General features: G+C 37.2%; 1 protein-coding gene across 1 annotated transcript in view; it reads left to right on the forward strand.

The window, feature by feature from the left end:
* The first annotated feature begins 3,713 nt into the window (after positions 1-3,713).
* LOC115418556 (arf-GAP with dual PH domain-containing protein 1) overlaps positions 3,714-27,613 on the forward strand; it is a 46,790-nt gene continuing 22,890 nt past the window's right edge. Inside the window, exons 1-5 of the mRNA XM_030133093.1 lie at positions 3,714-4,209; positions 14,444-14,574; positions 17,149-17,240; positions 26,912-26,994; positions 27,093-27,205. Coding sequence (XP_029988953.1) covers positions 4,122-4,209; positions 14,444-14,574; positions 17,149-17,240; positions 26,912-26,994; positions 27,093-27,205 — 507 coding nt within the window. The 5' untranslated portion in view covers positions 3,714-4,121. The remainder of the gene's footprint in view (positions 4,210-14,443; positions 14,575-17,148; positions 17,241-26,911; positions 26,995-27,092; positions 27,206-27,613) is intronic.

Below are 27,613 nucleotides of genomic sequence, written 5' to 3' on the forward strand. Positions count from 1 at the left end.
ATGAGTGATTGATCTGAGTACATAATTCTTAGAGGTTTCTTAAAAAAAAGTCTGAAAAACAAAATCTTACAAATAATTTTCTTTTTGATTTATTATCTATTCATTCATTCATTCATTCATTCATTCATTCATTCATTATCTGAACCCGCTTTATCCTCACTAGGGTCATGGGGGTCACTGGAGCCTATCCCAGCTACTTATGGGCGAAGGCGGTGTACACCCTGGACATGTGACCAGTTCATCGCGGGGCTTATTATCTAATAAAGACTTAATTCAGATTAATTCAGATCCTGTATCAATAATGTTACAATGACATAACTATTTGGACTATTGTTGCTAAACAATTGAATACTGATTACATATGTAGATAACTGCAGTACACATGGACTTAAAATATCTGCAGTATTTGCATGCCTCATATAGTTCCCCCATTGGAATAATGCCAGACTACAAATTGTGGGCATTTGTCTCTTTTTTCATTAACCCTTCCATGCATAGTGGTCACTACAGTGGACAGTTGTTCTCCAGCTGTTCTCTTGTATATTCATGGGTTTTGTTGTTTTAGTTTCATATCAGCCAACACAGTGGACGCTTATGCATCATCTCATAAACTGCAGTTCATACCATTGTTGTAACTTTGCTGTTCTAGATTGGTTCTTGAGTGGAAATCAATTGTTAATATTTATTTTTTTGCATATTATCTCCATGAAGTGAGTAATAACTAGTATTAGAATATGTTAAAATGTGAGAAAACATCAGATTAGCTGCATTAAACATGGTTTCATTTCACTGTTTTCATATCACTGTGTGATATTGGGTTTTAAATACATGTTTCTTTGCTTCAAGAATAAAATTCATGGTGTAGCTGAGTGGACATTTTTGTAACTCCATGAAAAACAGGTTGATTTAAAAAAAAAAAAAAAAAATTCAATCACATTGTGTTTTTTTTTGTGCCTAAAGAAGAATAAAAACACTCAGGAAAAAACATCTTGATTAAGGTTCTCATAATTCATGCATGAAAGGGTTAAGGTTGTGGGCCTTTGTCTGCGCACCATCCTGGACACTTTATTTGGGGGTGGGGTTCGGGCAGCTCATTGACTGAGCACAGACACAAACACATGGACAGTAGAAAAAACATAAAAGAGTCAGTCTTTGAATGCAAGGCAAGTTTATTTGTGTCGCACATTTCAGCAACAAGGCAATTCAAGGTGCTTCACACAGGACATTGAAATACAAGGACAAGGGAAAAAGAAACATATTTAAAACATTATAAAAGAAACATGTAAAAGGTGATTAAAAACAGCAAGTAAGAAAACAACACATACAATCCAAATTAACCCTTTCATGCATGAATTATGAGAACCTTAATCAAGATTTTTGTTTCCTGAGTGTTTTCATTCCTCTTTCGGCATAAAAAACCCCCAATGTGACTGAATTTTTTTTTTTTTTTTTTTTTTTTTAAATCAAGCTGTTTTTCATGGAGTTACAAAAATGTCCACTCAGCTACACCATGAATTTTATTCTTGAAGCAAAGAAACATGTATTTAAAACCCAATATCATAAAGTGATATGAAAACAGTGAAATGAAACCATGTTTAATGCAGCTAATCTGATGTTTTCTCACATTTTAACATATTCTAATACTAGTTATTACTCACTTCATGGAGATAATATGCAAAAAATAAATATTAACAATTGATTTCCACTCAAGAACCAATCAGGAACAGCAAAGTTACAATAATGGTATGAATTGCAGTTTATGAGATGACGCATAAGTGTCCACTGTGTTGGCTGATATGGAACTAAAACAACAAAACCCATGAATATACATGAGAACAGCTGTAGAGTAACTGTCCACTGGAGTGACCACTGTGCATGAAAGGGTTAAAGTAAGAGCTGCAGTGCAGAGTTTCAAAAGAGAATATAAAATGAAAAAGTCCAAATCCTTTTAGTCAGCGGCAGCAGTGAACAGGTGAGTCTGGAACCTGGACTGAACACAACTCAGACTCTCAGATATCACACCTGAGATTTTCTGGTAGTTTGTTCCAGATATATGGAGCATAGAAACTGAACGCTGATTACCTCCGCCAAGGAGGTTATGTTTTTGCCAGGGTTTGTTTGTCTGTCTGTTTGTCTGTCCGTTAGTGTGCAACATAACTCAAAAAGTTAAGGACAGATTTGGATGAAATTTTCAGGGTTTGTTGGAAATGGGATAAGGAAGAAATGATTAAATTTTGGGGGTGATCCGGAAGAAATCCTGGATTCTGGATCACTTTGAAATTTTCCTTAACATTGTGGTAAATGGGGCCAAAATTTTCGTTTCCCAATATCTTGCTTAATTATTGACCAAAACTCATGAAATTTAACTCAGGAATTGACAATGGGGTCCTCTATCACATTTCAAAGGCTGATAAAATATGGACCTTGTAAAATTTGGACCTATTTGGAATTTGCGCACGCGCGACCGCAGCCTTACCGGATGTCAGTTGTGAAAATTTGTACCCCTGCCCTAACCCTAAAAACCCAAAAGCGCACAATTCTACTCGCAAGGTACTTATTTCATAAGCCTCGCTGAACCTGACATCCGGTAAGGCTGCGGTCGCGCGTGCGCAAATTCCAAATAGGTCCAAATTTTACAAGGTCCGTGTTTTATGCCACACCGGATCTGATCCAGAAGGCGGATTTTATTTTAAACTAGAAGCACTCGGAGAGCGCAGACCTCCGCCAAGGCTGATCAGTGGCCCCCCCCCCCCCCCCCCCCACCCCCGATCACCACCAAAATTTAATCATTTCTTCCTTATCCCATTTCCAACAAACCCTGAAAATTTCATCCAAATCTGTCCATAACTTTTTGAGTTATGTTGCACACTAACGAACAAACAAACAAACAGACAGACAAACAAACAAACCCTGGCAAAAACATAACCTCCTTGGCGGAGGTAAAAATAAATGTAGGATTTGTATCACCGATTATGTGGGGAATTTTTGCGCTTGGCGGAGGTCTGCGCTCTCCGAGTGCTTTTCTAGTTTAAAATAAAATCCGCCTTCTGGATCAGATCCGGATCAGCCTTTGAAATGTGATAGAGGACCCCATTGTCAATTCCTGAGTTAAATTTCATGAGTTTTGGTCAATAATTAAGCGAGATATTGGGAAACGAAAATTTTGGCCCCATTTACCACAATGTTAAGGAAAATTTCAAAGTGATCCAGAATCCAGGATTTCTTCCGGATCACCCCCAAAATTTAATCATTTCTTCCTTATCACATTTCCAACAAACCCTGAAAATTTCATCAAAATTTGTCCATAACTTTTTGAGTTATGTTGCACACTAACGGACAGACAAACAAACCCTGGCAAAAACATAACCTCCTTGGCGGAGGTAAAAATAAATGTAGGATTTGTATCACCGATTATGTGGGGAATTTTTGCGCTTGGCGGAGGTCTGCGCTCTCCGAGTGCTTTTCTAGTTCTCTATGTTTAGTTCTGACTTTGGGAACACGGAGCAGACCTGCACCAGATGACCTGAGTGGACTGGAGGGTTCAGACTGGACTAGAAGGTCTCTGATGGATTTTGGTTTGAACGGCTCTTTTCAAAGAACCCACAGTCCCATCACTACAGTGGTGACACATTCACACGGATCTAACCTACTCCTATGCGGAAACGCACGTTACTTCAATCTGTACACTTCACTTCCTTTTGGTTTGACGCCCAGGACGCAGCGCACCTTCCGCAGACGCACTCCAACACCAGGACAGAGCTGGAGGTTTATTCTTTTCTCTTTTTAAAAAAAAAAATCTTTTATTTCGGGAAGACGTGAGCTGTTTCAGGACGGCTTTATCAACAAAACAAAACCGGAAAGTAAAATGAACACTGGTGTGAAAACTCTGTAAAACTTCCTCTGTTGGTTCGTGTTGCGCGTTCTCCAAGTGCGCGTACCTGTGTGGACTTGTCCGCATCCCGTTACGCAGGCCTTAAAGGGGGGAGTCCAGACCTGAAGGGACACACCTTATTTGATTTGCGTGGCTCTCCAGCACCCCCACCCTCACCTACCCACTCCCATTCTGCGTCTGTGGAAAAGTGGAGGATTGTCAGACCTGCGCACCAGACCTGCGCACTGTCATGTCGGTAAACAGCAGAGCAGCCCGCGCGCTCAAGGAGATCCTGCAAAAACCTGGAAATGACACCTGTGCAGACTGCGGGGTGCCAGGTAAGAGGACACAAACCTGCATTCTAAGACCTGGTCACACTTCTAAAGGGAAATGAGAGAGTGGGGCCAAAGCTCCAGCTGATCAGACCAGACACGGAACTTTTTTTTTTTTTTTTTTTTTTTTTAACCTGTGAAACCTCAGGGATCAGAGCTCAAATAAACCGGATTTCCTAGAAAAACAGCACAAACTAATTGGCTTTTTTTTTTTTTTTTTTTTTTTTTTTTACCTTTAGTTGTTATTATGACCTTAAATGGATCCCAGTGAGACTTAAGGAGGAAGGGGGAGGGGCTAAAGTGCAGCCTGTACAGGTAACACTAGCGCAGGTGAAGACTTTCAGCAGAGTTCAGTGAAGATGAGACAGAAGGAGCAGAAAAATGCAATGAAATGTCCAACAGGTTTTGGCACGTAGTGTAGGACACACACACACACACACACACACACACACACACACACACACACACACACACACACACTCTGCTTTTAACCCTTAAAGCCCCAGTGTTACTTTTATGGCAGTTCCCAAATGTTTTTCTCTACATTTCAACTTTCTTAAAAGATTTATCACCATTTATTACACTATTATTCTCTGTTTTTTTGTGTTTTTTGAATGAAAACCATGTATTTTCTCGTTTAATTCACAGATCATGTAGAGCAGGGCTGTCAAACTCATTTTAATTCAGTTCCACATTCAGCTAAATTTGATCTGCAATGGGCACGACCAGTAAAATAATAACATAATAATATATAAATAATGTCAACTCCAAACTTTTCTCTGTGTTTTAGAGCAAAGAAAGTTAATTTACATTATGAAAAGGTTTACATTTACAAACTATCCTTTCAAACAATGTGAATAACATGAACAAAGTGAAAAAATAAGTGTAATTTTAACAATATTCTGCCTTGGTTTATCATTTCCATGTTTACATTATAATATAAAACATACACCAAACATTTAATAACAGGCAGAATCTTGTTAAAATTGTACTTATTTCTCTTAAGACATTTCAGGTTGTTCAGTTTATTCACATTTTTTGCGAAATTATACTTGGTTTTTGTGTAAATGCATGAAAATATTTACATTTACAAAGAGAAAAATTTGGAGTTGTCATTATTTCTATGTTATTATGATAGTATTTTACAAGTCCCGCCCACTTGAGATTGAATTGGTCTGAATGTGGAACCTGAACTAAAAGAATTGTTAATATCTCAGTGTCATTTTTGCATTTCACAAATTCATCCCAGGGCCGGACTGGACCCTTTGGCGGGCCGGATATGGCCCCCGGGCCGCATGTTTGACACCTGTGCTGTAGATCATGGGTCGGCAAAACTTTGTAATCTAAAGAGTCGTTTTAGGAGAGAAAAAGAAAAACAAAACTGTCTGGAGCCAAAAGATGCACCTATACCTTTCAGATGCCTGACAGATTAACCTGTGTACATGCATGAAGACGTCGAAGTATTTAGGTGAAATCTAGGTGTGTTAATCAGATTTCTCATAATCAGATTACTGCTGTTATCGGATAAAGCCGATCAGATTATCCTGTTTGGATGATCACTGGAATAATCAGATAACTGCAGAAAACAGATAATAATCAGAGTATGAATGTGAATGTAAACAGACTTAGTGATCCAACTGCATGGGTTTTACTGGTGAATCAATGTTGTAGAAGATGACGGTGTTTCCACGGTAACTACGGAGCCTCTGAACGTCCAAATGGGTCATATCTGATGAGCATGAAAAGATGAAGAACTGTATTTTACACCAATTATTGACATGGATTGTTAGAATTACTGGATCTACAGGTATTAAACAGTTCAGATCAGTAGATGGTTTCAGTCTCTGAGGGTTACAGACTAAATGCAGGTTCTGGATGTTACGAAATAATGAACTCTGCTCATTTTTCAACTATATTGTTCATTTTGTCTTCATTTTATAAGTATTTGTTCACTTTTATGCCACATTTTGCACCAATTATTGACATGTATTTATAGGATTAGTGGATCAACAGATATAAACAGTGACATCAGTCCATGGTTTTGGTGGATATTTGGGTTTTTATTAGGGGTGTGCCAAAAAATTGTTTCACATAAAAATCGCGATTCTCATTTATTAAGATTCAGAATCAATTTAAAATGTCTCAAAATCAATTTTAAAAAATAAAACAAATCCGTTGGCAGTCTGCACACATTAACATGATTAGTGGCTAGTGCGATTAACGGTTAGAATTAGATTTAGGGTTAGCAATTAGCGTGATTAGTACTACTACTGGCTCTACTGGCTAGCGTGATTAGTGGTTAGGGTTAGTGATTAGCGGCTAGCACATTGACATGCTATCAAATGGTGTTAAATAACACGCGAAAACCTTAATAAATGTGAAAAAGACATTTGAATGTCTGCATTTGTCGTTCTGTCTGGCAAAGCAGACTGGAGTACATCATGAGGATCCTTTGTGCACCTACAGACTGAAGCAGAAATCATTATAATAATAAGTTGGATTATGAATCAAATCGTTTTGAGTCTGTGATACGAATCGTATTAAATGGGAGTTGAATGTGTGACTTTAAATTTGGCTCTAAAAGGATGTTGGATGAACATCATAAATCATACATCATGAACCAAAATGGAGGAGGAGAGGAAAAGTAACATCATTAGTTGTCTGCTTACTCTGTACATTACAAAGCTGTTTTGTTTGAAGAGTCTTTTTATTTTTCAAGTCTTCAGTTATATTCTGAGTTCTATTTTCCAACTGTATCTTGTATTTTTATTTTAGAGGTACTGAACAGTCAGGTTTGATTCGTGTGTTTGTGGTTTAGATGAACTCACACCTGCCTGTGCTGAACTCAGAGCAGAGGTCAGATTCGACCTGAAAGATCTAATTTTACAGCTTTAGAAAATGGTTGTGGTAAAGAGAGTTGAGCAGAAAAACCAGAATACGAATTTAGGGGATTTTTGTGGTCCAGACATGCTAGCCTAACAGCGCAGGTGTTAAGCAAAAGCTGTGCACATGCAAAAGCATGAGCTTTTCTAGAATTAGCTTCTGGAGTGACTGACATGTTCTGCCCAGTAACTACCAGTAACCAATAATTAGCATAACGATGTCATTGAATAATGGGAGTGTCCAACAGTCACTAAAGACTATAAAAAGTAATGAAGGAAACTAATGAGGCGGGCTTTTTTCTTTTTCTGTCTGTGACGAAATGTGTGTTTGATGCTAGATTTTTTTTTTTACCTTTTGCCTGAAGCAATAAACAAAACTATTGTTTTAACTTTTTAAATCTCAGCCTTGCCTTTTGGTGAATTTTTCTTCATTCTCCTGTTGTGTTTCTCCGACACCGACTTCAGTTGGTTAGTCTTTTACCGTGTAAGTGAACCTCCATCTCTCGGCAGTTTGGGTTTTTGTCCTAGCCCTTCAGACTTCACTGGGCATCTGAGTAGATAAAGAGACCCCCATTTTGTACTTGCATCACATAGACCAGGGGTGTCAAACATGTGGCCCAGGGGCCAAATGCGGCCCGCCAAAGGGTCCAGTTTGGCCCCTGGGATGTTTTTGCCAAGTGCAAAAATTCCACAGTCTTGAATTGAATAAAGCAAAAAAAAAATTTAGCTTGAATTAAGGGGAAAAAATCTTGAATTAAGCTGAAAAAAAAAAAAAATCTTCAATTACGTAAAAAAAAATCTTCAATTAAGCCTTAAAAAAAATCTTCAGTTAAATAAAAAAATAATAATCTTGAATTAAGTTTAAAAAAAATTCTCAAATTTAGCAAAAAATCTTGAATTAAGCAAAAAAAAAAATCTTCAATTAAGTAAAAAAAAATCTTGAATTAAGCCAAAAAAAATCTAGAATCAACAACTTAATTTTTTTTTCTTTTTTTTGGTGCAAAAAATAACATTAAATTATGAAAATATTGACATTTACAAACTATCCTGTAACACTAAAATGTGAATAACCTGAACAAATATGAACAACCTGAAATGTCTAAAGAAAATTCAGCACAATTTGAACTATTTTTCTGCCTGTTCCTCAGTGTTTAGTGTCTTTGTAGATCTGATCCATAATTCACATGGACAAATGAGAAGTGGAGGAATAATGTTAAAATGGCAACAAATTTTCTTACGTTTTTTAATTTAAATTTCATTTTTTTCAGGGTTTTTTTTTTTTTTTGGATAGTTGATAAAAATAAGTATTTTCATAATTTAATGTTTTTTATTTTTTTTACACTAAAACAAAGACAAAAATTTGCAGTTGTCATTATTTATAGGTTATTGTGTCATTATTTTTCTAGTCCAGCCCACTGCAGATCAAATTTAGCTGAATATAACCCCTGAACTAAAATGAGTTTGACAGCCCTGACGTAGATGTTATCCAGGAATCTGCAAAGTTATTCTTCCGGTGGAACAATAATGGAAAATTTTGGAACAACGATCCATTTAACTAACATAATTGTAGTTTTTTGAGATCCTTGAGTCTACATGTTACAAGTTGAAAATCGATTTTGAACCGTAGCCCCAAAAATCGGAATCGAATCGAATCGTGAGATAGTAAAAGATTCCCACCCCTAGTTTTTATGCATCGAAACAAGGAATTTGAGGGTGACTTTTGGGAAACACATTTAACATTTTCAGTCCAAACTATTAAGTGACTAATCAAGAAAATAATCAGCTGATTAATGAAACAAAGAAACTAATCATTTTCTGTTTTACGTACTGGTACTGATAACCACAGGACACAGATATGGTTTTGTTGTTTTACCCACCGATGGCGGCTGTGAGAGCTCAGTTCATTCTGTTCTGCATTGATTTATGCACCGAGCCAATATTTGCAATGTCAGTGTTTCACAATAAAAGAGATGAGAGGGCTGAAATAAAGGAACCAGCCCACACATGCTTAGGCCAACACGCACAAACGAACAGATCTGTGACGGCCAAGAACGGAGCAGATGTGACCAGAGGCGTAAGAAAAGCTGCTCCGACACACCTCCTTAGTAAACAACAGTAGAGGAAGTAGGTCCGGTCAGTGAAGGCCTCATAAAGATCTGCACATGAGGAGATAACAGAGTTTTACTAATGCTATCTGTGTAGCATTACTTAACATCACAGGGCGACTTTTCACAGTCATTTCTTATTTTACTGTGTATATTGATGCAAAATGTGCTTAAAATTCCTAAAAGCAGCCAGATTTAAGTCAGCTTCACTGAGTTTTCTACTGTTGGTTTAACAAACAGCAACTGGTGACTAGAACCATCTACTGACCTAAGATATTTAATAACTTCTGAATCACTAATCCTATCAATACATGTCAATAATTGGTGTAAAATACAGTTCTTCATCTTTTCATGGTCATCAGATATGACCCATTTGGATGCTCAGAGGCTCCGTAGTTACCATGGAAACACTGTGATTTTCTACAACATTGATTCACCAGTAAAACCCATGGAGTTGGATCAATGACAGTGGATGGACACACTGAGTTTATATAAATTAAATCAAATGAAAAAAAATAGATTAAAAAAAACAACAACACACAAAATGATAAATAACATGAAAAAATAATTACAAAGTTTACTAAAAATGAAGTAAATTAGAAAATAAGCAACGATATGAACAAAAACAGCCAAAGTGATCAATAAAATGAACAAAAATGAACAATAAATCAACAAAATAGTAAGTTACATGGACAAAAACAAGCTACAAAATGGAAGAAAAAACTGTAAAAGAGGCAACAGAGTAAATAAAACAATAATAAAATGAGTAAAGATGAACAAAATTAATAAAAACCGTGCGAAATAAGTGACGTGTTTGGACGTTCAGAGGCTCCGTAGTTACCGTGGAAACACTGTCATCTACAACAACATTGATTCACCAGTAAAACCCATGGAGTTGGATCAATGACAGTGGATGGACACACTGTGTTTACATAAATTAAATTAAATAAACAAAAATAGATAAAAAAAAAAAACACACAAAATGATAAATAACATGAAAAAATAATTTAAAAATTTACTAAAATGAAGTAAATTAGAAAATAAGCAATGATATGAACAAAAACAGCCGAAGTGATCAATAAAATGAACAAAAATGAACAATAAAACAACAAAATAGTAAGTTACATGGACAAAAACAAGCTACAAAATGGAAGAAAAAACTGTAGAAGAGGCAACAGAGTAAATAAAACAATAATAAAATGAGTAAAGATGAACAAAATTAATAAAAACCGTGCGAAATAAGTGACGTGTTTGGACATTCAGAGGCTCCGTAGTTACCGTGGAAACACCATCATCTTCTACAACATTGATTCACCAGTAAAACCCATGGAGTTGGATCAATGACAGTGGATGGACACACTGGGTTTATTTAAGTTAAATAAAATGAACAAAAATAGATTAAAAAAAACAACAACACACAAAATGATAAATAACATGAAAAAATAATTACAAAGTTTACTAAAATGAAGTAAATTAGAAAATAAGCAACGATATGAACAAAAACAGCCAAAGTGATCAATAAAATGAACAAAAATGAACAATAAAACAACAAAATAGTAAGTTACATGGACAAAACAAGCTACAAAATGGAAGAAAAAACTGTAGAAGAGGCAACAGAGTAAATAAAACAATAATAAAATGAGTAAAGATGAACAAAATTAATAAAAACCGTGCGAAATAAGTGACGTGTTTGGACGTTCAGAGGCTCCGTAGTTACCGTGGAAACACCATCATCTTCTACAACATTGATTCTCCAGTAAAACCCATGGAGTTGGATCAATGACAGTGGATGGACACACTGGGTTTATATAAGTTAAATAAAATGAACAAAAATAGATTAAAAAAACCCCACACAAAATGATAAATAACATGAAAAAATAATTAAAAAATTTACAAAAATGAAGTCAATTAGAAAATAAGCAACAATATGAACAAAAACAGCCAAAGTGATCAATAAAATGAACAAAAATGAACAATAAATCAACAAAATAGTAAGTTACATGGACAAAACAAGCTACAAAATGGAAGAAAAAACTGTAGAAGAGGCAACAGAGTAAATGAAACAATAATAAAATGAATAAAGATGAACAAAATTAATAAAAACCGTGCGAAATAAGTGACGTGTTTGGACGTTCAGAGGCTCCGTAGTTACCGTGGAAACACCGTCATCTTCTACAACATTGATTCACCAGTAAAACCCATGGAGTTGGATCAGTGACAGTGGATGGACACACTGTGTTTATGTTCAGATAATGAGAGATTGGACTGAAAAAGTCTATTTTTCTTGGGATTTACATGTAGTAGAGTTTGAAGGAAAGTCATATTCTCATTAAATCTCATTTACATCAGTCGTTTGGTGGCTTTTGAAGATTATATCAATGTAAAAATCATACATTCCTTCCATATAAACAGCTGATTTCTTGCATTTTTTGTTTATTTTAGGGAGAAAATGAGCTTGTTTTGTACAAAAGCAAATAGCATTGTTTTTCATTTAATCCTCAAAGACCTAAATATCTACCAGAAACTAAAACAATCCACTGGTTTATAATGTTTAATAGCTGTGGATGCAATAATTGGTGTAAAATACAGTTCTTCATCTTTTCATGGTCATCAGATCTGACCTATTTGGACGTTCAGAGGTCATTGTTTTGTATCCCAGACCCCTGTTAGAAAAGAAACACCTGAATACAACATGTCCCAATACTTTTGTCCATTTGTGTATGATTTAGCCAATTATACTATGAGGCTAAAGATAGATTGGACTGAAAAAGTCACTTTTTCCTCAGTTTTCTCTGTTTTTGACATAATAACCCTCAAATAGAATCTTGGTATGATGAGTAACCCTTTCATGCATGAATTATAAGAACCTGAATGGGTCAAAACACAGTAATGTCTTGTTGGAGAGCGAATTTTAATTGATTGCCATTCCAACATTTATTTCACTATAAAGTACCTCCTTGTTTTGGATGATGCCTTATGGTTCAACGAAAGCAAAAATGAATTTAAAAGTAAAAATGTGGGTCAAATTGTCTCTAAAATATCCCGTCAGAGAGATTTTGAATACCGTTTTTTGACCCTAATCAAGATATTTTTCCTGAGTGTTTTTATTCCTTTTTAGGCATGAAAAAAAAAAACCAATGCAGTTGAAGAATGTTTTTTTATGAACCTATTTTTCATGGAGTTGCAAAAATATCCACTCAGCTGGACATCATGCATTTAATTTTTGAAGCAAAGAAACAGTATTTACTGATATACTGAGTGAGAACAATAAACTATATTTTTTAATGCTGCTAATCTGGTGTTTTGTCACATTTTAATATACTCTAATATTAGTTATTACTCACTTTATGGAGATAATATGCAAAAAAAACCAACTATTTTGTTCAAGAAAAACAATTAATTACAGTCTAATAACAATAACAAGCATTTGATTTACACTCAAACATGTCAGTGCAGATCAGATTTATCAAGAACAGCAAAGTTACAGTAATGGTATGAATTGCGGTGTATGGGATGGTGCATAGGCGTCCACTGTGTTGGCTGATATGCAAATAAAACAACAAAACCTATGAATAAACAAGAGAACAGCTGGAGAAGAACTGTCCACTGGAGTGACCAGTATGCATGAAAGGGTTAAAGTACACGATCAATAAATCACCTTGCATTTCCCTTTTTATTTGTCTGATCTTTAACTCTATTCAGTGTCTGTTTCTGAACGTCTTCAGTCTTTGTTCTATTCATGAGATAAAACGTGGTCGGCTCGTCCTTCCTGTTATCAGACCTCCACCTGCTCTTCCCCTCCATGTTTAACTCCACCTCTTCATCGACCATCCCAGAATAGATCCCTCCACATCCACTAAACCAGGGCTGTCAAACTCATGTTAGTTCAGTTCCACATTCAGTTAAATTTGATCTGCACTGGGCCGAACCAGAAAAATAATAACAGAATAATAAATAATAATGTCAACTCCAAACTTTCCTCTATGTTTTACAGTGAAAAAAGTAAAATTACATTATGAAAAGGTTTACATCTACAAACTAATGCTTCAAACAATGTGAATAACATGAACGAACTGGAAAAAAAATTGTAATTTTAACAATATTCTGCCTAAGTTTATCATTTCCACATGTACATTATAACGTACAGATCACAGTGGATCTACAAACACACAAAACATTTAGTAACAGGTGGAAAATTATTAAAATTGTACTTCTCTTGAGACATTTCAGGTTCATATTTGTTCAGGTTAGTCCGATTTTTTTTTGCGAAATAACACTTTGTTTTAGTGTAAATACATGAAAACATTTACATTTACAAAGAGAAATATTTGGAGTTGTGAGTATTTAGAGGTTATTATGAGATTGAATTGGTCTGAATGTGGAACCTGAACTAAAATGATTGTTTCCTCTGCTACGAAGTATTGTGATCACTTTGCTTTGTGTGTTTGTTTGCGTGTTTGTTTGTTTGTTTTTTAGCAACTTTACGGTAAAACTATTCCACCCATCTTTCCCAAATCTTCCCCACAGATAAGCCTAGGCCCTGGGACCAACCCATTAAATTTTTGGACCAAGTAGGCCAAAGTTCAAGGTCACAAAACATAAAATTTTCCTATCTCTCATTGCTGAACAATTTTTGAAAATTCCTAAAAAATTCAAAACGACTCCGATTAGCCTCCAGTTTGATCCATCTGTAGCTTAGAACAATATCTTGTATCTGGCACAAAATTGTCCACATCCACTGTGGAATGTGGACTCTGTGGACATTTACATTTAACATTGAAAATCCCATTTACCACACATTTAAAATTAGAACTTAACAAATATTGATTGGAATTTAATATAATTGGACATACACATGACTGGTACCAAGCTTAAACTTTGTACGAAATATTGTTCTGTTCCATTTCTCTTCCGTTGACTTTTGTTATTTTTTGTGCACCATTTTCAAAAAACCATAAAAAATGCAATTTGTGAAATATGATGATGAAATTTGTTTTGCACATCCATAGTTTAAAAAGAAATAGTCGATCCGCACATGCACACCGTTCAGGGTGTTTGGTGGAGGTTTGCGTTCTCTGAACACTTGTTAATATCTTAGTGTCATTTTTGCATTTCACAGATTCATCCCAGGGGTCGGACTGGACCCTTTGGCCCTGGGCCGTATGTTTGACACCTGTGCACTAACCCTTTCCCACTCATATCCGTTCCTCCTCTCCCTCCCGTTGTTCCCTTTACCCATCCTCCTCTCTGCAGATCCGACCTGGGGCTCGTGCACCCTGGGAGTGTTCATCTGTTTGGAATGTTCTGGGATCCACCGTAACATCCCCGACATCAGCAAGGTCAAGTCTCTGAGCCTGTCCCACTGGGAGGACCACGAGCTGAAGGTGACGCCGTCCATCCCATAAACCAAAAAAACACACCTGAACATGTTTGGTTTTATTAGAGGTTTTTCTTCACTCTTTATAGTTCACTCATTGAAAAACTGAAAAAGTCCAAATTTCAACCTTAATGTGTTATTGGAGGACTTTATTTTGTGACATTTTTCAATTTTTTTTGTTGTCATGTTGAAAATAAAGGTCAATGAAGTTGCCATATTTGGTTACTTGCCCATAAATGGTAAAAAAAAAAAAAAATCCAAGAAGTATATGTCAAAAATACAATAAACACATGTAAGGTGAACGGAACGCCCCGTGTCCACATCCACATGATCCCTTTGAACATCATTCCTTACATTAGTACCATTACTTCATGGTACTGTAATTTCCGGTCTATAAGACGCTACTTTTTTCCACACGCTGTGAACCCGCAGCTCAAAAATGATGCGGCTAATTTATGCTTTCCGGGCTAACGATCGATCCGGCTGTCAAAGGAGGAAATAGAGCTGCTGCATGAAAGCTTGGTGTCAATGAAGCGATGGTGAGACGTTGGAGACGAAGTGGGTGTGGCTTTTAATCAGGTGCAGCCAATAGTCTGGAAAGTATGGTACCGAACAAAGCTGGTCCACTCACTGTTCATGCAGAGGTGGACCTTATAGACCCTGGAGACCACATTGGACCTCAGAGGTGGACCTTACAGACCCTGGAGACCACATTGGACCTCAGAGGTGGACCTCACAGACCCTGGAGACCACATTGGACCTCAGAGGTGGACCTCACAGACCCTGGAGACCACATTGGACCTCAGAGGTGGACCTCACAGACCCTGGAGACAACATTGGACTTCAGATTGTTGATTCCCAGTCCTGGAGCGCCTCAACTGTAGACCACATGCTTCTTGATCTCACTGAGGCACGGGACTGGCCCCATATTTATGCCGTGTTTCCACTATGTGGTACCGGCTCGACTTGACTCAACTTGACTTGGCGTTTCCATTACGAAAAAGGACCTGGAATCTGGAGCCTGGTACTAGTTATTTGGTATCACCTCTGCTGAGGTTCCAGGACTGGGGACCAGATACTAAAAGGTGACGTGTAAACACTGCAGACCACTGATTGTTCAGACAATTTTCTCTGTGACCCACCATGAATGGGGAAAAAATGTGCTGTTAGCCTAAAAAATAGATAATTATAATAATAATAATAATAATAATTTATTTGTAGAGCGCTTTCAATCAAAGTGCTGTACAGATATAAAATCAATCACAATAAAACATAAAAACTAAAAACATTAACAGTAAAAACAAATCAAGACATATAACACAGAGTAAACAAGTGGGTCTTGAGCTTTGAGATGTATTAAATGAGAAGGAATCAATGAAAACAGATTTTTGTTGCACAGATTTTAGGATTAGAAACTATTTCTTAGAATATCATGGAATATAAACAGAGATGATCCTCCCCATTAAAGAGCAAAGGCTGAGAGAAAAACAGGGCGTTCAGAGAAGTACTCTGAAATTCTAAATTTCAACCACAGTGTGTTATTGGATGACATAACAAGACTTTATTACTTTTGTGAAATGTTTTAATTTCATGTAGAAAATCAAGGTCAATGAAGTTACCATATTTGGTTCCTTGCCCATATATGGCAAATAAATAAGTAAATAAATGAATCCAAGAAATAAATATAAAAAAAACACATGTAAGGTGAAAGGAACATGTATTTTAGAACATCAGACCCCCATGTGTGCAGATCCAGACCTCCATCATTCCTAACATTATCTCGTCTTCTTTCTGCTCATTTACCTCAAATAAAATTAAAAATAATGGTCTGAAATGATCTGAATACCAGCTTTTTAGACTTAAAAGGCATTCAAAGACACAAATACGACTTTGAACGAATGATGAATGAGGAAAGAATGTGCCGTTGGCTTGAAAAATAGAATAGAAGGAATCAATGAAAACAGATTTTTTTGCCCAGATTTTAGGATTGGAAACCATTTCTTAGAACATCATGGAATATAAACAAAGATGATCCTCCCCATTAAAGAGCAGAAGTGGAGAAAAAACCCATTTCTCAGTGCTTTCATCATCTTCTCAGTAGATGCTGATCCAAAACATTGGTTTGAAGCTTATTCATGTCTTTGCTGCCGTTCATTTTCTCATTTGTCCTGGAATAAAATGAGCTCCAGTACAGCATGACTTCAGAGGGAAAGTGCTTTAGATGTTACAAAACAGACCAAAATCATTAAATATCTTCTCGGTGGAACACTGAAGACTTTCAAGACCTGGTGAATAATAAATCTATCAGTTTTAATAAATGTGACAACTCCACATTTTTGCACAGATTCCTTTTTCTGGTGAAATGTTGCAGATAGTAAACGATGTTGGTACCATGCACGTCTTTTTTATCTACAAGTTTTCCTTCCATTTATCACCTCGGTTATCTGAGTTATTAGAATTCTTTAAAGGTCAGTAAAGGTTCAGTTTTTTTTTCTTTTTGCAGAGATAAAATCAAATCCATCTGAGGCTGTCACTTGTCTGTTGAATCTAATTTTTCTCATTTCCTGTGTCTTTTTCTTAGTTCATGGCTGAGAACGGTAATGAGGCGATGAAGGGTAAATACGAGTCAGCTGTTCCAGTCTACTACTACAAACCCACCCACAGAGACTGCCAGTGAGTTACCGTAGCGACGCATACACAGTACAGTTGTGTGTGGAGTGTGTGACCATGTGTGTGTTTTTTATGTGATGAATATGCACAAGTAAAAGATCTGAAATATTCTCTTTAATTTTCCCTGTTTGTGTTATCCTCCTCAGACCCAGCTGTGGGTTTTCTTTTCATTGTGCTCTGTAAAGCTGACAGCAATGACTTCCTAAACTTCTTCACAGACAAGATCAGGGATATTAAACACAATATCCCACCACCCTCTGGCCGTCTGACCCTATCTGATCCCCCTCTGCAAACCTGGTCCTCTTTCGACCCTGTGACACTGGAGGACATCTCAGCACTTTTATCCAAAACGAAACCCTCCTCCAACTCTACAGACCTCCTCCCCCATAAGCTCCTTGTCGGTGTCTTTGACACTATTGGACCATGGGTCATAAAGTTTTTTAACCTGTCGCTCACAACTGGTTTGTTTCCCAGCTCCTTCAAACAGGCCATCATAGAACCTAAACTAAAGAAAACCACACTGGACCCCACAGACTTCAAAAGCTACAGGCCCATTTCAAAGCTCCCCCTATTGGCCAAAATCCTTGAGAAGGCAGTGTCTAAACAACTGACAGCTTTTCTGGAGACCCACCAGATCTATGACACTTTTCAGTCCGGGTTTAGACAACGCCACTCAACAGAAACCGCACTATTAAAAGTGTCTAGTGACATCCTGATGGCAGCTGACTCCGGGAAATCCACGGTCTTAGTCCTGCTAGATCTCTCCTCGGCCTTTGACACAGTGGACCATACCATAATGATTGAGAGACTGAGGGACCTGGTAGGGATGTCAGGTCCTGTGCTAGACTGGTTCTCCTCTTACCTGACCGGCAGAAGCTTCACTGTGTCAATAAACAACTTCCAATCTGACTCAGCGGATCTACTGTGTGGTGTGCCCCAAGGCTCTGTCCTGGGACCAGTCCTATTCTTACTCTATGTCCTCCCACTTGGCCACATTATCCGACAGTACAGTGATGTCTCCTATCATCTATTCGCGGATGACATCCAGATATACTGCTCCTTTGACTCCTCTGAGCCCCACAAACTGAGTTCCTTAATCATCTGCTTGTCAGAGCTGAAGCAGTGGCTAAATGAGAACAGCCTCCAGCTGAACTCCAGCAAAACACAGACCCTCATTATTGCCCTGGATAGTGCAATCCCAGGGATCAAACATCACCTTGGAGACCTGAGTTCCTCGGTAAAGACAAAACTGAGGAATCTGGGTGTCATCTTTGACCAGGACATGTCTTTAGAATTCTACTCCAAACACCTAGTCAAAAACTGTTTCTTCCACCTACGCAACATCTCCAAACTCAGATCTATGGTGTCCACAAATGAGCTCGAGATGATCGTTCACGCTTTTGTATCTTCTCGCTTAGACTACTGCAACAGTCTGTTCACATGCTTAAACAGAAGGAGCTGGCCCGTCTACAGTTTGTCCAGAACTCTGCTGCCAGGCTCCTGACCCGCACAAACAGGAGAACCCACATCACTCCCATCCTTAAATCTCTCCACTGGCTCCCTGTTCTATATCGTCTTCATTTCAAAATTCTTGTGCTAACTTTCCGGGCCCTACATGGCCAGGCCCCTGCATACATTGCTTCCCTGATCCAGCCCTACAGCTCGACTCGTAGCTTGAGGTCTTCAGGACAGCACCTGCTGATGGTTCCACGGACCTGTTTTAGCACACGCGGTGACAGGTCTGTTAAAGCTGTGGCACCACGTCTATGGAATGACCTGCCTCTACACCTACGGTCCATGGACTCTGTAGAGAGCTTTAAGAAACACCTCCAAACCCTCCTGTTCAAAAAGGCTTTTTAGTCTCCCACCTGACCCAGGACCACCACAGACTGATTACACTCTATGTATTCATCATAACGTACTCCATGTGTCATCCCCCCCCCCAGTCTCTCTATATCTCTATCGCTCTCTCTTTTCTCCTCCTTTACTCTCTCTCTCTCTCTTTAACCCCAACTGGTCAAGGCAGACAGCCATCCTTCAGGAGTCTGGGTCTGCTCCAGGTTTCTGCTGTTAAAGGGAAGTTTTTCCTTCCACTGTCACCAATCACAAGTGTTTGCCCCTGAAGGATTCTGTTGGGTCTCTGTAAACTTAATTTGATTCTGATTTGAATTGATAAAGCACTTTGTGACTCTGTCTGTGAAAAGTGCTCTATAAATAAAATTTACTTTACTTACTTTACTTTTCTGTCCACATTTGTGGACAAAAGTTTCACAACTTTATACAAAAAAAAAAAGAAAAGACAACTGTCCACTAGGGCTGCACGATTAATCAATTTTAAATCGAAATCGGATTTTTTAATTAGGACGATTTTTAAAAAAGGGAAATCGTAAAATCGATTTCATCTCTCTCGTGCCTCCAGGCCGTGCGCTTGCGGGCTCCCGTAGGCTCCTCCTCTTACCAGTGACAGCGGTCTGTCACAGATGTCCGTGTAATGACCGGACTTTAACTGTGTTCATGAGCCCGCAGTACTTATAGCAATGTAAGCCGTGGCTTCACGCACGGATCCTGCAACTGAAATAGAACTGCATGCGGATCACTCATCTTCCGTTGTCCGTACCGTACTGTCTTCTTCCGAGCCGGGTCCGGGTCTCGGGGTCATCAGCCTCAGCAGAGGAGCCCACACAGCCCTGTGCCCACACACACCCACCAGCTCCACACATAGAATCCCTCCAGTGTGTCCTGGGTCGGTCTGTTCCACGCACAGATTCTCCAGTTTAAATAGAACCGCATGTGGATCACTCATATTAACCTGGTCCACGCACGCACGACTGATGCCTGTCACTGACTGACACTGGTATCACTGCTGTGGGCCAGATACCCAAAAAGAAGAAAAAAAACAAGACAAAACATTTTTTTAAAATAATTAATTTAGTCCTCTTGCTTGCTAAATTTTTCATTCACAAATGTAAGTTCTGTAACACAAAACCAAATATTTATTTTTTGAAAGATGTTGAACTTTATTTAAAGCTGTTAGATAAATCTGGAAACAAAAAGGCTGTAAAAACATTCAGTATTTGCTCTGATTTGGACACTGTATTATAGTGTATTCCCCCTGGCAAACTTGTGTTATTTTCTTGTTGTATACATTGTTTGTATACTCTACTTCATTCAATAAAGATTTAATTAAGAAAAAATAAACTTCTGTGGGTTCATCACATGATCCCATCACAGATTTGAGGTCAGAGCAGTGCCTTGCATTGTTGGCTGCTCACAAAAACGACACGCTGACTTCTGTTGTCTTTTGTAGTTTTACCCAAAAACTGAAATCGAAAATTGAGTTTTTAGAGGAAAAAATCGGGATTTTTTTTTTTTTGCCAAAATCGTGCAGCCCTACTGTCCACCACAAAGGGCATTCCATAAAAATTTTAAAAACTGTAAAAGTCTGAAAAAACTGTTGCATCATCATGTTTCCAATATAGCACAGGTGTCAAACATGCGGCCCGGGGACCAAAACTGGCCCACCAAAGGTTCCCATCTGGCCCACAGGATGAATTTGCAAAAGTGCAGAAGATATTAACAGTCAAGGGTGTTGAACTCGAAAATAATAGCAGAATAGAAATAGAAATAATGACTCCAAATGCTCTTCTTGATTTAATGTGAAAAAAATATGACATCATACCTCTAAATAATGGCAACTCCAACTTCTTCTCTTTGATTTACTGCAAAGAACATTAAACTCTGATATCCTTTAATAATAATACATCAATAACCAGAACAAATATGAACAACCTGAAATGTCTGAAGAAAAATAAGTGTAATTTTAACAATATTCTGCCTGTTTTGTGTCTTGGTTGATCTGATCTGTAATGCACATGTATTAATCATAAGTTGAGGCAGAATATTGATCAAATTTTTCTTATTATTTCTTCTTATTTTTCTTCAGAAATTTCAGTTTTTTCAGGTTATTCACTTTTTTTTGTTTGGATAGTTTGTAAAATGTAAATGATTTCATAATTTAATGTTATTTTTGCATATAAAAAATTTGGCGTTGTCGATATTTATAGGTTATTATGCTATTATTTTATTGGTCTGGCCCACTGGAGATCAAATTGGGCTGAATATGGAACCTGAAAGAAAATGAGTTTAACACCCCTGCAATATAGGCATTTATTTAATAAAAACCAAAAAAAGCTGGTACTTTGCTGACATTTCCTTGATCTCAGGAGGTTAAAACTAATCCTGTTATATTCGCACTTAATTTTAGTCCCAGAAGATCCTGTTTTACCAGCTTTATGGTAACCTCAGTCCAAATTATAGATTAGGCCTGTAATGGTACACATACCGAACTGAACCGTTTCAGTTCACAGCTGTACCCAAACGGTACAGTATGTTGAGAAAAAGAAAAAGGAACGAAAGACGTCATTCGATGCGGAACTTTAAATCCACGCAAGTTCCACACGGACATATTGAAGCAACGCACACTGACCTGAAATATGAAATAGCAGCTGATGTAAGGTTAAAAAAAACAACAAATATGACGTGAACCTGGAAGGAGGAGACTGAAGACCCTCCACCATCAGTCCAGTCCAGTTTGGATCAGTTTGGGTTCAGGTGAAAGACAACAACGAGGAAAGAGACATTAACCCTTTCATGCACGGTGGTCACTCCAGTGGACAGTTATTCTACAGCTGTTCTCTTGTATATTCATGGGTTTTGTTGTTTTAGTTCCTTATCAGCTGACACAGTGGACACTTATGCATCATCCCATAATACATTGTAATTCATACCATTGCTGTAACTTTGCAGATCAGGTTGATAAACCTGATCTGCAGTAACATGTGTTAAACCAATTGCTAATTGTTATTAGACTGTAATCAACAGTTTTCTTAATCAAAAAGTTTTTTTTTTTTTTTTTGTTTGTTTTTTTGCATATTGTCTGCATGAAGTTAGTAATAACTAGTATTAGAGTATGTTAAAATGTGAGAAAACAAAAGATTAGCAGCATGAAAAATGTTTTTATTTCATAGTTTTCACGCAGTTTGTCACTTTCTGATGATAGGTTTTAAATACATGATTTTTTGCTTCAAAAATTGGTGTCCACCTAAGTTGACATTTTTGTAGCTCCATGAAAAATAGGTTCATAAAAAAATTTCAATCGTATTGTTTTTTTTCATGCTTAAAGAGGAATAAAAACACTCAGGAAAAAAACTCAACTAAGGTTCTCATAATTCATGCATGAAAGGGTTAATAAGACGGACGCTGTTTGCCACCTATGAACTATGGTAGTTCTGAAACACTTACACTAGCTCTATCTCTCTCTCTCTCTCTCTCTCTCTCTCTCTCTCTCTCTCACTCTCACACACACACACACACACACACACACACACACGCTGTATAATAGAGGAATAGAACCCAGAGTTGGATGTTGACAGTATGTAAAGTTTCACGCCAGTGTTAGTTATGGACCGCACCCCCAGGTATATAACTGTGCACCACCACAATAATTATTTCCTTGTACAATTTAATTACACCAGAAATCTGTTTCCATGGAAATGTTAAACCCAAATAAAGGTTTACGTGAGGTATTAATGAGGTAGATCAGTGAGCTAAAGGGTTTGTGCTGCGCTTCTGTTAGCTTAGCTTAGCTTAGCTTAGCATAGTCACTGCATTTTCATGGTCACACGTAGCCAGTTTTTTTAAAGGTGATTTGTCGTCTTTTGTCAGTGATTTTGTGAAATCCGATTCTCTCTAATTATTTCTTTAGATCCGCGACTTATTGCCCTCATACAATCTGTGGACTGTTGTGTTGACGGAAGTTGGAAAATCTTTTCGTTGGAAGGGATGCATGCGCTAAATTAGCTTTGCATTAGCGTTTTAGCTTTGCATTAGTTTTTATTTGCCCAGATTTTATTCCTGCAGTAAGTCACATGACCATGATTTGAGCCTCAGTTTGTGATCATATTGACCCCAGCGGACTAAAGGAAGGATTAGGGAGGATTGAATTTACCAAAATCACTCATAAAATACTACGGATCACCTATAAAAGCCTGGCTACGTCTGACCAGAGGAATGAAGCCATTATGCTAAGCTAGGCTAAGCTAAAAAAAAAAAAACAGGTGTTGAACTGTTCCTTCAGGGTTTTCCAGGCTGGTAGATCCCATCAGAATATTCCACTGGAACGCTTTGGGAAGACTAGACTGCAGTGCATATTCTTCCACCAGCGCAGAATGTGTGCGTCATCGCCACAGGACAAGACACTGAGCATGTGCAGAATGGAAGGAATAAAGTCCAAACGGAATAAAGGGTTTACATGTCCGGGAAGAATTTAGACCGGAATTAAAAGGGGATTAAACCAGTGACTTTATTCAGATTTAAATTTATTCCAAACTATTCTTTTTCAACTGGAATAATGTGTTTACATGGGCATCTGAAATAGGATCTAACGTTTATTCAGATTAAACCAGGAATAAAAGTTGTCATGGAAACGCACAGAATGTTCCTGTGTTCAAACTGAAATCCTGTTTTACAGACATTCCAGTTTCAGATCCTGTTCAAATGTTCACATTCTATTAGTTCAGAACTAACATCAGAACAGGATTTTAGTTCAATCCCAACAAAGGAACTAACATTATTTAATAAGAGTGTTAAATAATAAATAAAATATAAACAAAAAAGAAAAATGAACCTCCACAATATCTGCATTTGGGTTAAGTCACACACCTGTTGACTTTGAATCACAAAATTAGAATTGAGATGATGATTTCAAACTTTTTCTAGTTCAATAGTATAACATCTTAAGTTTCTAAATCCATTAAAATTTTTGCCAAAAAAGGATTTTCAAAAAAATTACGGAATTTTTTATAAGAACTAAATTCAGTCCTTCGGAAAGTTCTCTAAGAGTGAATAAGTCCACAACTTCTCACTGCTATAATTTGAAATCTCAATCATATATTTCTGTTTTCAATATAGTTTTATGACCTTTTATACACCCTTTTATCATTATAAAAATCATTTTGTCTGAAAAATTGGTGTGAATAACTTTTTTAAGCATTTGAATATCAGATGGTACCGGTTATGTAGGGAATTTCGCTTTTCTCAAAAAACACGTTTTTTTTTAAATTACTCATTAATCAAATGAGTTAAACCAATGGAAATTTCTGAAAGAAAGCGTTTAACCCTCTGCTTAAGCATGGCTTCATTGGAATTTAAGATTATTTTGTCACTAATCTAAAAAAAATATTTATTTTTTTTCCCTACATAACCAAAAATAGGTCTGGACATGAAATAGCTGCTTGTGAAGGATTTTTTTCTTTCACTTTCCATAGATTCAACTTTTCAGATCAATAATCATGATATTCTATTGTCTTCATATGGATTTGGTATACATGAATATTACATTCTCTGGAAAATATTTCCTCTTAATTGAGATCAAAGGGTAGTTATCACAGGATATTGATGGGACTCAACTTGTACTGTATCGATATTTTTAGGTATTTATTCAAATTTGAATAAATACCTAAAAATATTGATGCAGTACTTTTTAATATCGATACAGTATTGTGAAATGAAGTATTGCGGTATATTGCAGAACCGATATTTTCTTCCAGCCCCAGTGGAGTCTGTATTTTTATTTTTTTGTGCTTTTACTATCATAGGACTGGGGGGCTTTGGTGGAGGGTTCCACTCTCAGGAGTCCACTTCCAGTTGTTTTTGTTGTCTTTCTCTCCACAGCTGAGCCTTTTTTCCTCCAGGGTAAAGCAGCAGAATAACTGTGTTTAATGTTGGACTCTGCTTGGACGTCTCCTCAACAGAAATGTGTGGAATTTTATGAATATGTTGCAGAGTGATGCATGGACAGAGCTCAACCTCCGGTATGGAATTAAATCTGTCTCATCAGATTTTGAATTATAAAAGCTGTTGAACTTCTAGCACTGAATTTTTTTTTTTTGCACTGAAATTAAGTATCTGAATTTTTTGTCTCTGAATTCAACTATGTTCATTAATTTAGAATAAAAAAAATACAGATGCGACATATTCAGATCGCACATCTGCGCTGACCATCTTCCTGCATCGGTGTCACATGACCAACCTAACGTAACTCGATTGGCTGGCTGTCGGTTCGACTTGAGATAGAATCATTGCTTATCCTTGGTGTCCCGGATGTGTGATCGGAATTTTTTGCATCCGAAATTTTTGCTTCTGAATTTTTTTTCTAAATTTATGAACATAGTAAAATTGAGAGACAAAAAATTCAGATACTTAATTTCAGTGCAAAACAATTCAGCGCTAGAAATTCAGTGGCTTTTATAATTCAAAATCTGATGAGACAGATTTACTTCCATACTCAGATTCTTGACGTTTCCTCTTGGATTTTTTCCAGAGCAAATGGAAGATAAGAATAAAAAACAGCTGTAAATGCAGATATTCTCCATTACTGTGTTGATATTGAAACAGACCACTTGTTCTTTTTCCAGTGTTCTGTGCATCAATAAGTCAGTTTCTCATAGGCCTGTAACGGTACACAAAATTTTCAGTTCGGTACGTTTTCAGTTTTCAAAGCCACGGTTCGGTTTTTTTCAGTTCGGTACGGGAAGAAAGAAAACCCCTCAAAATGTCTATTAATGCATTGATGAATTTTTTAAACATTTTTCCCCCAATTTTTGGAGACAATAAAATATAGAAAAGCAGGAATAATATAATTCTGCTGCTACAAATCAAATCGAAAATAAAATAAATTATTAATATTACTAAATGTATTTTAAACATTAGTATTGCACTTTTCCCTGAAAGGCAGTTTCGAACAAATAAGAAAAATCTAATCCCAGTTCTGTCAGTTCACATTCTGCAGAAAAATAACAAAAAAATTCCACATGAAGTGCAACATTAACAGGAGGATAAACTGGTATTCTGTTGAAACAAACTGAAGAGAAACACTGACAACAGAAAATGAACCAAATTATTTATTTTAGGACAGAGAACAAACTGTTTCGGACACTGTGTGTATTTGTGTGTGCCTGTGTGCACGGGGGATTTTTTTTTTTTTTTTTTTTGTCGGAGCTGGGGGTTAGGGGGTGCGCAGTTATATACCTGGGGGTGTGGTCCATAACTAACGTAACGAACGCTGTCATGAAACTTTACATACTTTCAACGTTCTATTTATTCCTCTATTATACAGCATACGTGACAGACAGAGCTAGTGTCAGTGTTTTAGAACTACCGTAGTTCCTCGGGGCCAAACAACGTCCGTCTTATCACCATCTCTTTCCTGGTTGTTGTCTTTCACCTGAACCTGAACTGATCCAAACTGGACTGGACTGATGCTGGAGGGTCTGCAGTCTCTTCCTTCCAGGTTCACGTCATATTCGTTGTTTTTTTTCAACCTTATATCAGCTGTTATTTCATGTTTTGGGTCAGTGTGTGCTCCTTCGATATGTTCGTGTGAAACTTGCACAGATTTAAAGTTCCGCATCAAACGACATCTTTCGTTCCTTTTTCTTTTTCTCATCATACTGTGCCATTTCGGTACAGCTGTGTACCGAACCGAACAGGTGTGCACTGAAACGGTTCGGTTCGGTACGTGTACCGTTACAGGCCTAGTTTCTCATCACTCACTGAACACTTCTTTTTTTTCCAAACCTTCTCCATCGACCTCCGTCCTGTTTCTGTTTCTTCAGGGTGTTGAGGGAACAGTGGATAAGAGCAAAGTACGAGAGGAAAGAGTTCTGCGAAGCTGTGAACAGCTTCAGATATGAGGAAGGTCAGTGCACACACACACACACACACACACACACACACACACACACATATGTACACATGCATTCATGCTCATCGCTGACCTTTGCTGGTTTCCTGCAGGAACTAGAGACGGTGTTTTGATGAAGCGGGGGCGGGACAATGGACAGTTTCTCAGCCGGCGATTTGTCCTTTCAGAGAGGGAGGGGACTCTGAAGTATTTCACCAAATATGACGTAAGCACCAGCTTTTAGGAACACTTTTAAATTAAACTATCTATCTATCTATCTATCTATCTATCTATCTATCTATCTATCTATCTATCTATCTATCTATCTATCTATCTATCTATCTATCTATCTATCTATCTATCTATCTATCGTTCTATCTATCGTTCTATCTATCGTTCTATCGTTCTATCGTTTTATCGTTCTATCTATCTATCTATCGTTCTATCTATCGTTCTATCTATCATTCTATCATTCTATCTATCGTTCTCTCTATCGTTCTATCTATCGTTCTATCTATCGTTCTATCTATCTATCTATCTATCTATCTATCTATCTATCTATCTATCTATCTATCTATCTATCTATCTATCTATCTATCTATCTATCTATCTATCTATCTATCGTTCTATCGTT

This window comes from Sphaeramia orbicularis, chromosome 1, assembly GCF_902148855.1.
Source record: "Sphaeramia orbicularis chromosome 1, fSphaOr1.1, whole genome shotgun sequence".
Classification (NCBI taxonomy): Eukaryota; Metazoa; Chordata; class Actinopteri; order Kurtiformes; family Apogonidae; genus Sphaeramia; species Sphaeramia orbicularis.